Genomic DNA, 17,511 nt, shown 5'->3' with positions numbered 1-17,511 from the left:
TTTTTTGTTCCATCAATTAATTGATCTTGCTATTAATCAGATATCAGCTGAATGAAAGAAATTGTGCTTTTGAAACGATACGTTGAGCCAACTGTCAACAGCCAATCGATAAAAACGTTGAGTGAATAGAGCGGAAAATTTTTATGCTCACTAATTTGTCGTAAAGTTGCAACTGTGCGTTCCAAGAAGTTATCACTAATCAACTTCGCCAGCAGTTATGCTTTTGGAATGCGCCCCATGCTTTGTTCAACTCATTCAAATGAATTTGTATATATGTGCATACACATTCACGTGTTCTTGCAACAACAAAACGTTAGATACATACATACATACATATGGCTTCACTTTGGATATCAGCATCTTCGGTTGTAAGATCTTTCTCGTTCAACGCTAACGCCGTGTCAGGATGAAAAAGACTCTCAACCAAATTACTGATACGAATCGCTACGTTTAAATAACCTTGACTGAGTACACGATTTTTTATATCATGATCCGAATATATTGGGGCATATTCATAATCGAAATAAAATGGGACTAAGTTAGTTGAAGCATTTTTGACAGAGAGCACATATAAAGTTGTGTCAAACAGTGCTAACTAACTTAAAATCATATTTTATTGTGACTTTGCCTTTGTCGCGTTCAGTTTACTAATACTCATTGCATATCTCTGCTCTGTGGGTTAAATCTGTAAAACAAAATCTAGTACGCAGAAAAGTATGCAACATTGAGCCATAACAGCCTCACTTCTACGTTTGTTGTATAGACAAACAAAGCGAAGTTACCTCGTTTTTGAGCCGCTGTAGGTTATTCACCATCCCTGTAAACAAAAGACTTGGGCTTTTATTCACTTGTGAACACAAATCTTTACCGATAACTCTGTTATCGATTAATTTATCGAATTATCGCAAAGTAATATTGCATTGTCATCGAAGTTATACATGTGTGCAAAATTTCAGCTCAATCGGACACCGGGAAGTGTATCAAATTTAACTTGCAAGATTTGATTACAAACAACAGCGAAGTAAAAGTAAATAAAAGCTTATAAAAACGCTAGGCCACCGATAAATTCGATAGTGGCTACCGAAAAAATCAAGTTTTTTTTCTGATCTTCTGCCTATCTTTATTTCAAAATCAGGGAATAATTGAAATCTGTTTTAAACCAAACTTTGTTAAGTTAAAAACTTAAAAAATTGGTCCATGTATATTTCATAAATCTGTGACCATGCGACTTAAAGAAGAAAAATTTCGCTTGGTGTTCCTTCGATCCACTTATTCAGAAATCTATCGAATTAGGTGAATCTTGCAGTAGAATTTGAAGTTAGCGCTAGGGTATATGTCACCGACAGTTTCGATTAATTCGGTGTGAACCTAACATGAACTACATTGTTGCTAATTTGCCCATTTTCCTTATTCTTCGTTTTAATTTCACTTTCCTACTTAGCATATAGCATACAAATACATGATATGCTTTGTTACATACTCGCATATATGAATATTTTTATGTACGATCTAACGGCAGAATCAGCTCATACTTAAAAGGTATAAATACTGAAATAACTGTGTAAAATGTTTAGTTTTATCAGAGGCAACGAATAAAGTTAAAGTTTAAAAGCATCCGCTTAATAAAATCTTTGTTCTTATTTTTTCTGAAAAACAGGCGCGTTAAGTGAACGCAACATTATATATTTAGAAAACTTATTTGAAATACAAGAATTTTCAGATCGATTTTTGAATAACTTCCTAAAGTGGAATTAATTCCGTAGTTGGTGCATATATTTAGAGATTTAGAAATGTTTTGTTGGAGAATTCTTCATCGCTTTAAAGGAAAGCGATAAGAAACGCACACCACGGCACAACTTACTTTTTCGTTTTCCACTATTCTGCCGGTAGCTTGGTGTCCGCCGAAAATTTAAGCTGCTGCACAGGCGGAGGTCTGTAGATGGGATGCTATATATGCAAAACCACAGTCAACTGCGAACTGAAATTGTCCAGTAGAGAGAAGCAGAAACCTCAGACAATTAACCAGAGTTCATCTATTCACATCAATTGTAATGTGACACAGGGCACTGTCCCATAGAAGTTCATGCGGTGCGCCTAAATATCCTGAGCAGCTGTGTCAGCCCGTATGGAGAATGACGAGGTTGCATCATCTAGTCGCTTTATGGTCACCTATCCAGCATTTTCTACAGAAAGGCGAAAATATCTCGGTTGGGGCGTATTTGGTTCGTCGGCAACGAACGAAAAAAATGTCTAAATCACCTGTCCACCAAACATGAGCTAACATAAGTTTGATTGCTTAGATGCATTTGAGTATAATTATTTACGGAAAGTTCCAGGCGTAATAAACATGAGTTCTGCTAGGCTTTTGAAAAACAGTTTAAAATGTACACAAAATTTCGGTTTCCTCTTTTCTTCTTGTAGCAATAAGCAGACCGTCCGAAGATTTTGGAAGTTTTATCGGAAAATAGTAACAATAAGGTATCGACCATCTCGGAATTGATGTGAATCTTCTTTGTCATCCAAACTTGTACCTCCCTGAGCGTTCGCCAGAGCCGCGGTAGTTAGTGTTAAAGTTAATAATAGGGCTGGAGGGGCTACAAAATGTTTGAATCTCACAATAGTTTGCCACGCCGGTCTTTTAAAGATGCCCACCACAACTTCGCAGGTCATTTTGTATATGTTCATGAAAGCTGAAATGTCGAGTCTCTGAGCAAGTTCACCTATTTCTAAGCATTCCTTGTATAAAGCAGAACATAGCTAACCATTGGGTAGATGATAATTAGTTAATTAAATCTTCTACGGTACTCACATTCTCCAACATATTAGGGTTCATACATCTTTTGAAGAGAATTTCCAGTGAATACTCCTTGAGTTCTCTTACCAGATCTTGTGACCGTCCATGTTTTCCAATGTATTGCAGGTAGGGTGCAATAGCTAACTTGTAAATTTTGATTTACGTCTGCCGAGAAGGGACTTCACTTCTTAAGTACCTGGTGAGACCAGTCGTGTAGGCTGTCCAGCTCAGAATTGATCTTGCCCAAATTACCTTTTTGAATTAAGAAAATAATAAACGTTTTACCCTTAATTAAAAGTAAGTTAAACTCCACGCTGCAAAATAAATATATCTCGTTAGAACAGAGAAGTGCCATGTACGTGACAGTAGTAGTGAGCATACGGCTGGCATTCAATTAAATTTTTGAAACATATTTCCTAGACTGGGTTGGTCCCCATACAAAAAAAAAAAGTTGCTAATGTCCGCCCCTAAAGTTTAAGATTATGTTGAGAGGGTTTCGGAAAAATTTTAAAAAAATTTTTTTGATCCTTCGAAATACAGCCGAAAATGTTTTTTCGTTGTAACTTGGTTATTTGACGTGCGATTTTTAAACTTGATATGACATTATTTTGGCCTTTAGAAGCTTCACATTTCAGTTTAATGTCCTTTTAAGCTATGAAGTCGTTTTCACATGATTAGGTCAGCTAACAAAATTGAAAAAGTAAAGGTGAAAAGTCAGAAGTCAGAGTCTGACTGTATTCAGAAGTCAGAGTCTGACTTTTCACCTCGTATAACAGCTGTTATACAAAATTTCTCAAAAAAAGAATTCAGCCCTTCAAATAAGGGAAAAAGCGGACCACGCTCACATTTCTACTCTTTCAATTTGCTGAACGCGTTAACAAAAGAATAAAATTTCGAAATGTAGAATTTCGAACTTCGGAAGCCGATATCTATTTTTTGGAGGCTAACTTCGAAAAAACGGAGATAGTACTTTGTTTACTTAAGCTTCAATCTCTACAAAAAAGTGGGTTTTGTCCAATACCCAGAAAAAAGGTGATTTTGTCGCATAGCGTTATTATTATAAATACGAAACAGCAGGTTTGACTCACTTATTTACTTTGACTTCCCCTATTCATGATATTTGGCATATCTTTATTAACTTTTCAATGCAAACCCTTCAATTTTTCCTCCAAAAATATCATGAGTTTCAGGTCTAAGTATAATAAGAATCAGGTAAAATAACAATTGCAATAAATATTGAAAGTGCTATAACTTCTTTGTTTATTATTTTAGCAATATGGTTTCAAAGCAACATTTTCTTCAATTTTTAAGTACTTAAGTTTGGTAAGGAAAAAAACATACATTAGGGGGGGGCTTTGTTATCTGACCTAATCATGTGAAAACGACTTCATAGCTTAAAAGGACATTAAACGGAAATAAAGACATATCAATTTTAAAAATCGGACGTCAAATAACCAAGTTACAACGAAAAAACATTTTCGGCTGTTTTTCGAAGGATAAAAAAAATTGAAAAATATTTTTCCGAAACCCTCTCAACATAATCTTCAAATTTAGTGGCGGACATTGGCAACTTTTTTTTTCGACCCAGTCTAATATTTCCCATGTACAAAAATGATGCAGCCTAATATATATATATATCAAAACAAACTTATTATAAAACCAAAATAGTACAACTCACTTAAAATAGCTTACAATGGTTTACCTGAGTGGCACTTACTTATTTATAAACAATACATACCCTTTTTGTTAAATCTAATCTTAAAAGCTTGAACTTATTCTAAAACTACATTTTATTTTATAAGAAAACGTTCGAAGCCCATCACAGATTTGAATCTTCTGTTGATGCCATTAACCTAAATTTCAATAAATTTGATATTCCGCAGCATAATAAATGTGAAAATATGTGCATATGTATGTGCATAGATGCTCAACCAAATATATGGGGTTAAAGCAGTACAAAGCAATAATACTATACTAACCCGCTTAAATACATGCATTTAATCGTATAAGAACATTATCCATATGTGGATACAAAAAAGCACTTAAACTAATGTAGATATTTGCGCAAAATCCACATTGATACTTGTATTAGTATAATAGCTAAAATTTGTTAAAATAGTTTAAGCTGATATTTCACAAAATATTAGAATCGACTTAAAATACGCTTCCCAAGGCAGCCAGTTCTATGTACCGGAGCGACTCGGGATTTTTCCCGACCAAGGGCTGTCATTTCAGTGTAACCCCATTTAATTTGTTGCGTCCCTCCCACAAATTGTCATCCTCCCAGTAGAGGTTTACGCCGATCACTTTATCGGCGGCGGCGGCGCGCCGGCATACGCCGGTGTTCTTACTTTAAAAAGTTTGATTTTTCTATTTAAAAAAATAGTATTTAGGAAAAGTTTTGTTTGTATGTATTTAAGGAAATCAACGTGTTGGCCATTTCGGAAAGATCCGGGGTTTTTGCCTCAAGATCTCGCAGACCGTTCAAAAATGTAGCTCCTTGCGGAGGGATTATCCCTCGTTCACTTACTCCAGAGGGGCTTCGAACCTAACCACGGTTTTTGGGATTGGTACTGCTGCGTCTGCTGAAAAAAATAGAGATACATTAAATAGAAACTTTTGTCTGCATATCTCGTGCAAAGATTAGTTTCACCTAGGGGGCTAACTCCTAATAATCGTCGCGAACACAATTTCTTTAAATCCATTGTGGCTCTTTGGCAGTCACGCACAAAGGCGACTTACGGTTGCTATTAATGGTCTATTAATACTCAAGACTCTCGTGGCACAGGGCGCCTCCAGTTTTTTCGGCTGTTTTTAAGAGCTACAATTCCCGATGTGCGAACAGTAGCAATCCCGACCAGCAGTCGCTATAAGACTACGACTTCGAACTCATACCTTCGTCAATGTCACTTTCCTAGAAGCTCTAGGTGTAGCTGCGAAGACTTTCTAATGGATGCTTTTGTCGCGATATGCTGCCGAGCTACACCAGAGAAACACCTTGAAACGTTAGAGAGTGACTATTCGGCCAAGGATGCCTCCTTCGAGTTCATAAGCAAACTAAGTGGATGCCATTGCGTAATGGGTGAAAATCCTATAATCCTCGGCGCATCTACATAATTAAAATTTTACAAGGACCTTGAATAAAAATTTTAAAATGTAGACCAATGTTTGCAGACGTTTGTGTTCACATCATTGATTTCAATAGTCGGCCGATTTTAAGTTGAAAGATGTTAACTGCTGTTTTCCGACCTTATGATATAAGAGCTCATTATGGATGACCACGTAGCTTCAATTTTCAGACTAGTTCGACTGTCCACTATGTTAGGGTAGTAGCACACATGGTCATTAGTTCGACTGTCTTGGGAAAGCTTTTGTTCCGCCATTTTGAGTGTTCTTGCGAAGGACAAAGCTTCACCTGGTAAATATGTATATGTGCCTACATATTCACAAGGAGCCGTAACGTGTAGGTGATATTTAAACTTGATAGGCTATAATCAATGTGATTCACTCTAAGGGACTAGTTTGGATAGGGCCGCCAACTTTCGGTCAAACTGGGAGACTTGGGTGTTTAAGGATGAAGTTTGAAAATCAAAATTAACATCTCAGACGCTATTGCATAGTTTCGCAAATAAAGAACAGATGTTTGAATGTAAGCCCAAGTGATTTTTGAAACCCTTCTCATACGTACATATATCCTCAACTTAAGTATGAGGTAAGAATCATTTGAAATTAGTGTTTATGCCCCTAGAACCTAAAGGATTTTGCATCACTGATTTCGCTTATTCTTTCAGCCAATCGCAATATAAAAATTTTTTTTTAATCGGCACCTTTTTGGGGTATTTTGATATTTTAAACAACTTGAGGACAATTTGAAAACATGTTCGCCTTTGGTCATTTTATTTGAATTCATTGTTCATTATTAATTTTTTGAAAAAAATATGCAAAGTGAGCATATAAATTTATTATATAACTTTTCTTTTAATGTTTTTTTTAATAACTTGGTGAATTGGATGATGCAAAGTCCGTGTTAAGCTGACATCGAATAGGCCTGTTTTTTAAAATAACTTTTGAACAATTAGAAAGAGTTAAATTTCGCAATTAGTTTCTTATAACTGGCAGTGATGCGCATCCGTTGATACCACTTTCGACCATATCCGACCAAATTTCGACATGAACAATAAATGGCCTAAATAGTCTTAAACGAGTAGAAAATATAGTAACGCGCCGCACGCCGCCGCCGCTGCCTTAGGGGAAAGGAAATGGATGCTGTATTGGGGAAATGAGTCCAGTAAAATGATCTTCAAACTGTACCGAACTGATTTTAAATATATTCCGGAAATAGTCAAATAGACCGTTATTCTGTATTTATATTAATATTCACTAAAAAATCGAAAGGGTCTATAAATCGAGGTCTAGATACTTTTAGAAAAGTAACCAGGCTCAGCTTGTGGTCATTTGTGCTGTTCTCCCATTCGTCGTGAACTGCCACCAGACTGCATCTCGTTAATCTTCCGATTGATGGACCTAAGGAGAGGTGATTGAGACTCATAATGAGCCTACCTAGTTCGGTTCTCATTTATGCGAGGCCAGGTTTGTGGAGACACGTAATGGTTGGCTTCCAACGCCCATCTTACATTGGCTTTCTCGGTAAAAGCAGATATGAGGAAGTACATGGCGAAAGAAGGAAGAGCGATGTGCTTTAGCTAAACTAGTTCGATTTGTTCCGTGGTTCTTTTCGACTGGCTTCAAGAAGACTTCTGATCATAAATTTACTCTTGAAGAGTCCAGTATATTACTTTGTCACTTCGAGTCGTGTCTCAACGCACGCGCACTAGACCCCTCTTCCAACGACCCTTCCAACATGGTGCCACTAATTCCTGTATACTTCCTCATTGGTGGACATTTATAAGCTCCAACAGAGATTGGCATCAGCTATAATCGCGCATCATTCGTCAATCGAAGAAAATCTACCTCCAAACGAATAGTGATTCGGAAGAGTAACGAAACTGCATTCGGGACCTGATAATCTTTGTTCGCATTGTCGAGTTCGCCATTGCAAGAGGGCAAACCACACAGATAATTGCGAAATTGGTTGTTAATCTACCCTGCAAAGAGCGTAAGTGATAACTTACAACCAGTTATTTCTAATTTCAACAACAAGGTCTCCGCCGTTAGGTTCTACATTAGAGTGGAAAATATATCTCCTTATAGAATTCCCCTGGAGGCGTGCAGTTTTGAGGAGGAGTTGCCCATGTATAATATTGTGACGAATATTAGTGACACTAAGTGATACTCACATCACTAGTCTGATGCTAAGCAAATGAAGCCACAACAACAATAAAACAGGCAGTCACTTGTATCTACATAAACGAATCAATCATTATGTCTACATATATGTACGCACACGCACGGAAGAAGAGACGCACAAACACATGCATATATCTTATCTGAGATGCTCCCAAAAGTAGGCAATTATCTGTGGAAGTGTCACTCACATATACACGCGCATATGAGAAGCTATACACGAGCATCTGTAGTTATAATTTTATAGCAGTAACTAAGTAAATTCTGGAAACGCCTAGAAGTATGGAACGAGGAAATCGAAGAGTATAAAAGAGTTTGATTTAAGCACGCTATCTGTCGAGAAGTAGTAGTATTGTGAAGTACTTGAATAAAGGTCATTTTGCATTATTGAATAGTGCAGTTATTTATTCAACAATTTAGTGATTCGAACGTTAGCAGAAGTTTGCAAATAAGAGGCATTTCAGTAAATTCGTTTCAATAGGATAGTTTTCCCCGGCCTGCGGGAAAACTTTGTTAAACGCTATTTTTATGTCGAGAAAGATGCCTAGAATGATGTACTTGAAGCTAGTTCCTGCCAAGACCTCAGTGTTGACTGCGTGGAGTGCCTTTCCGACGGATTTGTCTTTCGAGTACGGATGCTGAGATTTGGGAACTTTTTGTATGTTCATGTAATTCCTAATGTGCATACCCGCAGTATGTCAAACAGGACCCCCTTTTGGAATTTCTTTTATATATTTCGATGGGATGCTATTTGCCTGCATGTCTTTACTATCATCCAAGATGGATGCTGCAATGCAATTCCTTAAACACCTTTCATGAAAATGAAATGGTATATTAACTGGTCCGATGTTTGTAACGTTGTGAAATATAGAAGATAGACTCACCATTAAGTATACCGAATTGATCAGGGCGACGAACTGAGTTGATATAGCCATGTCCGTCTGTCCGTCCGTCCGTCCGTCTGTTCGTCCGTCTGTCTGTCCGTCTGTCTGTTTGAACGCAAACTAGTCACTCAAATTTTGAGATATCTCAATGAAATTTGGCACAAGGATGTATTTTTGTATTATATTAGACATCTGTGGGATCCGGTAGGATCGGACCACTATAACATATATGTATCTCCCATACAACCGATCGTTCATATAAGATGATTTTGGTCATTTCTGCCGCAATTTAAAAATTTAAAACGTGAAACTCGGTGATATATATTCCAATATATCATAGAAGATTTCCTGAAAAAATCACTTTGATTGGAGCTATATGTATATAGTATATACCTATCCCATACAACCGATCGTTCAGATAGAAAGATTTTTGGCCATTTCTCCCTTAGTTTCCAATATAAAAACGTGAAACTTGGTGATATATGTTTTAATATATCACAGAAGATTTCATGAAAAAATCATTTCGATCGGAGATATATATATTATATATCCCATACAACCGATCGTTCAGATAGAAAGATTTTTAGCCATTTTTCCCTTAATTAATTAATTTATTTATTTATTTATTTAAGTTCAGTCTACAGAATTTAATTCTTACAGACTAGATATAGTACGCAGTTAATCAATTAAAAATAGTGTATAATTTTAATTTAAATCTACTTATACTATCATTAAACTCAATAACGCTTGCATAGGTATTGCATAATCTAACGCTCCTAGCAATCAGCTCGTTCATGGCCTAATTAGTAGAGTGGAATGTGTCTACCAATAAGCGATTATTTCTTATGTTACGAGGCGGGTCATATAAATTGACCAAATTAGATAAGTCGTCACAGTGTATGTTATTATTAATGACATTATAAATAAAAATTATTGAGAAGTATATTCTCCTATCATATAGGGACTGCAAGCCCATTAGTTTCCGTCTACCAATATAAGAAGGAAGATAACCTTGCCACGGTAACTTCCTTAGAGCAAATTTCGTGAAAACTTTTTGAACTCTTTCGATTTTGTTTGAGTGGGTTCCATAGTATGGACACCATATTAGAGAACAATACTTTAGTCTGCTTCGAACAAGAGATATGTAAAGAGCTTTTAAAGTGCAAGGATCTCTGAAATCCATTGAATTTCTTCTTATGAACCCTATCATAGAAAAAGCTTTTGATACTATTAAGTCAATGTGTTGAGAAAATGTTAGCTTTGAGTCGAAAATAACACCCAAATCTTTCATTTTGGTACTTCTAACTAGAGCACAATTGTCTATATTGTAACAAAATATTATGTTGTTAGACTTCCTAGAGAAGGTGACAACACAGCATTTATTGATGTTCAGTTTGAGACAATTCAAAGTGCACCACTGATTCAGTGAATTGAGATCAACTTGTAACTTATGGCTATTCGGTAGGTCGTTAATAAATAAAAGAAATAGCAGTGGTCCGCAGTGAGTACTCTGAGGTATACCTGACCACGCGTCGATAAATAGTCTTGAGGTTGTATTCCCTAACTTAATAAATAGTTTCCTGTTCGAAGAAATTAATGAGAATGGCACTAACTCCTTAACTTCGTAACTTCTGCAAAAGTATGGTATGACATACCTTATCGAAGGCTTAGGAGAAGTCTGTGTAAATCACATCAAGTTGTGCCTGCTTTCCGAACGCACCCACTATACTATTCGTTAATAAGGTCAAGTTCGAACAGGTTGATCTTCCAGGAAAGAAGCCGTGTTGATCTTTAGATATAAAATCCCGAACATGGTCAAATAACTTTGATTGGATTATGTAATCGAACAATTTGGCCAGTGTCCCCTGTATAAAGATAGGCCTATAATTACAAACATCATTACGATCACCAGACTTAAAGACCGGAACAATGTGACATAACTTCCACTGTTCGAGAAAAGTACCTTTATTGATACAGTGCTGGAAAAGATGGGATATGGGATTAGCTAAAGCATAGCAGCAACGCTTGAAAAATACAGGCGCAAATCCCTCGGAGTCATGTTTGGAACTGGACTTTAGCGATGAAATAGCGGATAGTACATCCTCTTCGGCGATTGAAAAGGAGGTTATAGAAGGTAAAGGTATGGAATGAAATGTAGGCGATATAGGAATGCTATGATTCTCATAAACTTTCTGAAAAAACTTTGCAAACAAGTCGCAGGACTCGACAGTATTGTCAGAGATAGCGCCATCATATTCCAAGTTCGTTGGGAATCAATTTGTTTTCCTCCTGGAATCTATGAATTTCCAAAATCCTCTCGGATTGGACTTTAAATTCGTTTCAACGGTATACATATAGTGCCTAAATAAGAAGTTATGAAGATGATCATACTTCTTTCTTAAATGAATGAAGTTAAGACGATTGACTTCAGAATTATTATTCTTGAACTTCTTAAAAGCCTTATTCTTTTTATTTCTCAAGTTAGAGAGTCTTAGATTGAACCAAGGTGCCTTGTTTTTAGCTGCGCATCTTTTTAGGGGAACAAAATTAGAGATGGCTTCAGAAAAAATGGAACACAATATCTCGTAAGAAGTATTGGGACAGCCGGAATTTTTCAGAAACTCTCAATCGGAAGAGTGGAAAAAATTATTTATAGACTCATAATCGGCACTCATGTAATCACGCCGAGCTAGTGGTTCATCTTTTACGGTATCGAAACTATAAAACATAATACTAAGAAAAATAGCCTTATGATGAAAACTATTATTCAAAATTGGAGATAGACATTCATGGCATGATACTTTTAAATTATTAGTAACAAATATTAGATCTAGGATTTTATTATTGTCATTCTGAACTCCGTTACGTTGCAGGAAACCATGAGAGAGCAAAGTGCTTACGACATAGATTTCGACGCTGGAGCTGAGATTATGCGGTATTAAGGTTTTATTATGATTTTCCCAAGAGATATTGGGTAGATTAAAGTCGCCTAAGAAAGTAATTTCATCACCAGACTTTAGGGAATTTGAGATTGCAATCACATTTTCTAAATGTTTTACATACATTTCTATATCACTACCAGGAGGAATATAAGAAACTAAAAGTATTAATGATTTGTTGCTAGTAAATTTAACTCTAACACAGATTTGATCTAACAACCCATCGGATAAATCAAGACTGATTGCGTTACTGCACAAATTTGCTCTTACAGCCAGTAAAACACCACCACCCTTCTCGTGCCCAGTAGCTAGAACATCCCGATCCTTTCCATTTAAAAACGTTAAACTTTGTGATATTTATTCTAAATAACATAGAAGATTTCCTGTAAAAATCATTTCGATCCGAGCTATATATAATATATATCCCATACAACCGATCGTTCAGATAAAGGGGTTTTTTGCCATTTTTTATTTTATATTTATCTTAAAAATCGTTTCGGTATGTACATCTATATATTTCTTATCTTATATATCCGATTATTTGGAGATTATGAACGGAATAAGATTATTGTTCAGCCCCATTCATGAAAGGTATGAAGTCTTCGGCACAGCCGAAGACATTCCCGTCCTTACTTGATAATTCTATTTTGGTATCTTAGTGATTTTAATCAATGCAACGTATTTTCAACTTTTTCTTAATTCGTAGCGTAACTGGAACATTTCACCACATATTGACTTAAGCTACTTCAACCAACTGCCATAGATATGTTTCTTTGCATGTATTTATGCGGCTTTCTTAAACATTTATAATATATGTATGCTTGTGTGGGTGTGACACAATTTTTTCTTGGTGTTGGCTTTCTTAAAAATGCTGATGCTGTGCACTTTTTTCTATTATAAAAATTGACGCCATTGTTTGCCCAAGCGACCGCATGTAACCCACAAAATGTCATCATCATTTGGTTGTATATGAAGAAGAAGAAGAAACGCTCGCTGTGAACAATGCAATTCAAATACATACATCATTGTGTGGATGAAACCAAATGCACAAGTGCATATAATCCCTGTGAGATGTATTATAAAAACATTTGTTATGTTCTTGAGGGTGTGGCAACGGCATTTTAATGTCAAAGCCCCAAATGTTGCTCATACCACGTGGTGCACTCAATTTCACTATCTTCATTGACACACCTCATTGCAGACACATGGAAATTTAAAACGGTTGTATGTATAAAACTATGAATTCAACAAACACAGGACATAAATAAATGTTCACACTCACTTACAAACAGTTATTTTTAGTAGTTTTTCGCGTATATACTCTAAAAATAGCTACATATACATATGTATATAGTAAAGTAAAGAGCTGAAAAGACAAAGACTTATAAATATAACAATTTTTCCGATTTGTTTACTTCAATATATCATACGAACATATACATATATATGTATGCATCGGTTAATTGGTATAAACACTTATGTATGTATATTAACATACATACAAGTACTAATATTTGTATAGTAAATGAATAATAAATTTAATTTATTATGTAGACTATGCCGGCCGAGGACAAAAGAAATTTGGAGACAAATGTGAAAATACATTGGAATGTGGATTCCCTGGTTCGATTTGTGATGCAAAAAAGAAATCCTGCCAATGCACCGAGGACTTGCCAGTTACAAATCATTTCGATAAATGTGGAAAAGGTTAGCTGAAACTATTTTATACGATTTTTGTATACAGTGTTGTGCAAAACATTTGCTGGGAGTATTTAATGTCACTAATATTAAGTTTAGCTTAATATTTACATACTGCTATCACTTATGCTGTAATGGTGAGGCTGGACTGGCTGTTCGGAAAGCAACTCACGTAGACTGAATGAGTCCATTCTCTTACTCGAAGTTTGTTTGGCGGCCAAACATAAAACCCATATTAAAAAGCAGCACCTCTGTTTTAAAATAACTTCATCCTCTTGGCAAATTTTGCGACTTATGCCACTTGCTACTTCAAGATCTGATAGCTGTATCAGTCCTTTTAGCTGGAGTCAAAGCCTTGCTAGCGCAGGGCACGACTAAAACTCTTATTCGATCGTTTCCTCTTCCAACACTGCATCTACTATCACTGGCTAGACGTAGTTTAAAAGCATGTAACGCCAGAAGGCAGTGCTCATTGAGAATACAGGTCTTGAGAGTACAGTCCTCTCTTTTAATTGATACGAGCAACTTTGTTCGTCTAAGATTGCAAAGACCTGACAGACATCCGCACTTGGATCCCCGCTTTCCCTGTTCTAATCCCTTTCCCTTCTTTTAATCTCGCCCAACATTAATGGGACGCCTGCGGTAAAAGCTTCGAGGGGTGCGCCCTTTTAGCTAGATCATCCGCTTTTTCATTCCCATTCCGTATATCCAAGGACCCAATATAGATGTACGCTTCGCTCCAGCCCAGGGATTGCTTACATTCTTACATACTTTTAGATATTGTGCTAGTCGAGATTATTGCCATAACTGCTGCTTGGCTGTCAATGTAAAGGTTGACGCGCTTGCAGTTTAAGTTATTTTCTTCCAGTGTTTATACTGCTTCGGTTACGGCTGACACTTCAGACTGAAACAAACTACAGTGATTTGGCAGCCTTTGTATCTCCTCCATTGCTTTTGAAACCATTGGTCTACAATTGTATCGCAGCGTCTGTATCGTGCTCTCCTATGCCAAGCATTCAGCTCCATGAGCCCCTTTGAAGCGCATGCACGTAGTTAAGTAGTATCTTCTTCCAGAATTTGATAAAGCTATACTACTTTGCCCGTATGGCCTGCGCCAAGCTGCCCGAAAGCATTAAGTTTCGATTCTTTTTTGTGTGGCTTCTCACCAAACAAGAACTCGATATTTTGGGATGGCTTTTCTCGGTGGCAAAGATTCACCTCCATTGACAAAATAAAAAGCTTCAAAAGGTCAGCTGTAAAATTGAAGATTGTATTAAGAAGGTCTCAGTTCAATGTTTGGAGAGTCTCTATAATTATTTCTAATGTCCCTTGACCTCTTAAATTGCTTTTACAAAGGGAAACGGGAAGTATACATTAAGAAGCCACAACTCGTTTAGCAGACAAAACAAGATGAAAAAGGCTTAAGATCTAAAAAGGACTTTAGACCAGTCTGCAGGGGTCATTTAAAATAGGTATAACAGTAAGTTAATGCACGCGATTGAATGACAACGTTTTCTTTGGGATTCAAAAGTATACATTAATCAAATCACAATTTTTTAGAGGCTGCCGTTAATGAGTCATGTTTCTTCAATGAACAATGCGAGGTAAAACATTATCAAACGGAATGTCGGGACGGCCGTTGTACTTGTCGTTATGAAATGCAGCCGTTTTGGGGCAAAGATGGTACAGTCGAATGCAAGGGTAACTAAACATTTTAATTTTAACAACATCTCAAAACATGATAAAATTACAAACATTTCGAAAATATTACAAAATAAGGACGCGGCGATAAACGTGGTCCAGAAACATACATTGATCCGGCAATGATTGGCGTTCTGGTAGGAATGGCATTGATGTTTGTTATAATTTGTGTCGTCCTTCGATTGTTTAGCCAGTAAGTATTATTTCATATTTTTAATAAACATATATATGCCATTCTTGTACTAATTTCCTATTCCAAATTAAGAAAAGAAAAAAAGAATATTGTTTGGCGTTGTCAATAAAACATCAAATTTTATTTATTCCGCTTATTGCAATACAAACTAAACACGAGCATCGAGAGCGATAATTACATATAAACTTTAAAAGAAATAAATTGTTTTTGTTGTTGTACTACGTTAATTTTAAATCAAGATATGAAACGTTCGATTTCGAATTCCTAAAGCTCAACTATTTTTTGGTGGCTAAAATCGCATTACGGAGATATCAGTTTTTTTTTCCATATGTCTAGATGTCTTCAAAAAACTTGGTTTGGTCTCATACTCAGCAGGTTGTTGTAGAGTAAAAATGTTTTATAAATAACTTAAATGAAAATAAAAATAGCCTATTCAGATTTTACATTAAATCCAGATAAGTTTGAAAGTTTTCGTAAGAAAACTGCTCTTACACAACTACAGCAGCGAACACGAAAATGGCAGTGGCAATTTTTATAAAATCTAATCAATATTATATTATTGATTAGATTTGATAAAAATCGATATTCCAAGAAAGAACTTTTATGAGTTTTTTTAAACTAATCTCAAAAACGTTTTTTTGAAATAATTTCCAAAATTGATAATGTTTTACGAAAATTTTCTAAATATGTTTAAGTATGCCGTTTTGTAGAACGATCAGTTTTAGCCCATGAAAGTGCAAGTTATAAGTCTCTCAAAATTTTCATTAATTTTGAACAATTTTTTTTCTTTAAGGTCTTTGAAATTTTCTGCCATACAAAGTGCACATTATTTTACTTTTTACATTGAAGATAATCTCAAATAATCCCAGTAAAAACTAGTCAAAAAAGCCAATTTTGAGAGACCTATAAGGAGTCCTTTGCTACACCAAAATTGATAAATTGATTAGGCTGCAAAATTGCATTGCCAAAAAGTTTTTGAAAACTCTAGATAAAAAATAAGAAAATTTTGTAAACCTTTATGAAATTTTCGAATTTTTTTTGAAAATGTTTTGTATATTGGTTGGTTTGGTTTCAGTTAAAAAATTCATGCAAGCCTTTTCGCAAGTAAGAAATAAAAAAAAAATTAATAAATGTGAGGCGCGATAACCTCCGAAGAGATTTTAGGCCGAGCTTATCTTCCAATTTGCGTCGTGATCCTTTTAATTTTTCTTACAAATTGGCGGGACGGGACCTACTTGTTTTCTGACGACTCCGAACGGCATCTGTAAGGCAGATGAGTTTTCATAGTTTTCAAAGTTTTTCATGGCAGAAATACACTCGGAGTGCTTGCCAAATCACTACCTACCGAGTGGCGTCCCAGCTTGGAACAGTTTTCTTTTAATTTAAAAAACTTGTTTCTAAAATGTTGATGTTGCTTTTCCCGCGGCATGAACCTAGAATCTTCGGTGTGGATGGCGGAGTACGTTACCTTCACACCACGGCGGCTGCAAATTACCGAAAATAAAAAAGATGAATGAAACTGACTGCTATTTTTTTGTTTTCTACTGTAGTTAGTTATCTCTCTCGAATGCTGTGAATTATTATTCAATATTGTTGTATGCTTTTAATGGAGTATCTTAATTGTTTGCTACACTATATTTACTAATCCACAATCCACATATACTACTTACATACATATAATGACGAATATAACTTTATAAATGAGTTAGTTTTTTTAATGAAAAGCAATATAATTTGGGCGTGGCTTTGAAGGGTTTATAAGGAGTATAGTAACAAATGTAGAAATTGATATGAATATTGAAAAAAGTATTGGATTGTATAATGACATAAGTTGTTTGAAGCTAGAATGAAATAAAATATTTTCTTTGAACCCTTTGGAATACATACCGAATAATGACATTCATAGATTTAGCTTCATTGAGACCTTATTCCACTTCATATATATCATTCTCCCACATTAGTGTCTTCTATCAGCCTTGTAAAACTTTGAACCCAATA

At 35.7% G+C, this 17,511-nt stretch overlaps 1 protein-coding gene across 5 annotated transcripts in view; it reads left to right on the top strand.

The window, feature by feature from the left end:
- jus (julius seizure) overlaps positions 1-17,511 on the top strand; it is a 64,969-nt gene that overhangs the window by 29,166 nt on the left and 18,292 nt on the right. For all 5 annotated transcript variants that reach the window (XR_010948979.1, XR_010948977.1, XR_010948978.1 and 2 more), the window contains 3 exons: positions 13,476-13,628; positions 15,180-15,320; positions 15,399-15,513. Coding sequence is in view for 2 of the 5 variants with exons in the window: in XM_067761316.1 (XP_067617417.1) it covers positions 13,476-13,628; positions 15,180-15,320; positions 15,399-15,513 (409 nt within the window). In the remaining 3 variants the exon portion in view is untranslated. The remainder of the gene's footprint in view (positions 1-13,475; positions 13,629-15,179; positions 15,321-15,398; positions 15,514-17,511) is intronic.

Source organism: Eurosta solidaginis, chromosome 1, assembly GCF_040869045.1.
Source record: "Eurosta solidaginis isolate ZX-2024a chromosome 1, ASM4086904v1, whole genome shotgun sequence".
Taxonomy (NCBI): Eukaryota; Metazoa; Arthropoda; class Insecta; order Diptera; family Tephritidae; genus Eurosta; species Eurosta solidaginis.
This window is presented reverse-complemented; position numbering and strand designations above follow the sequence as displayed.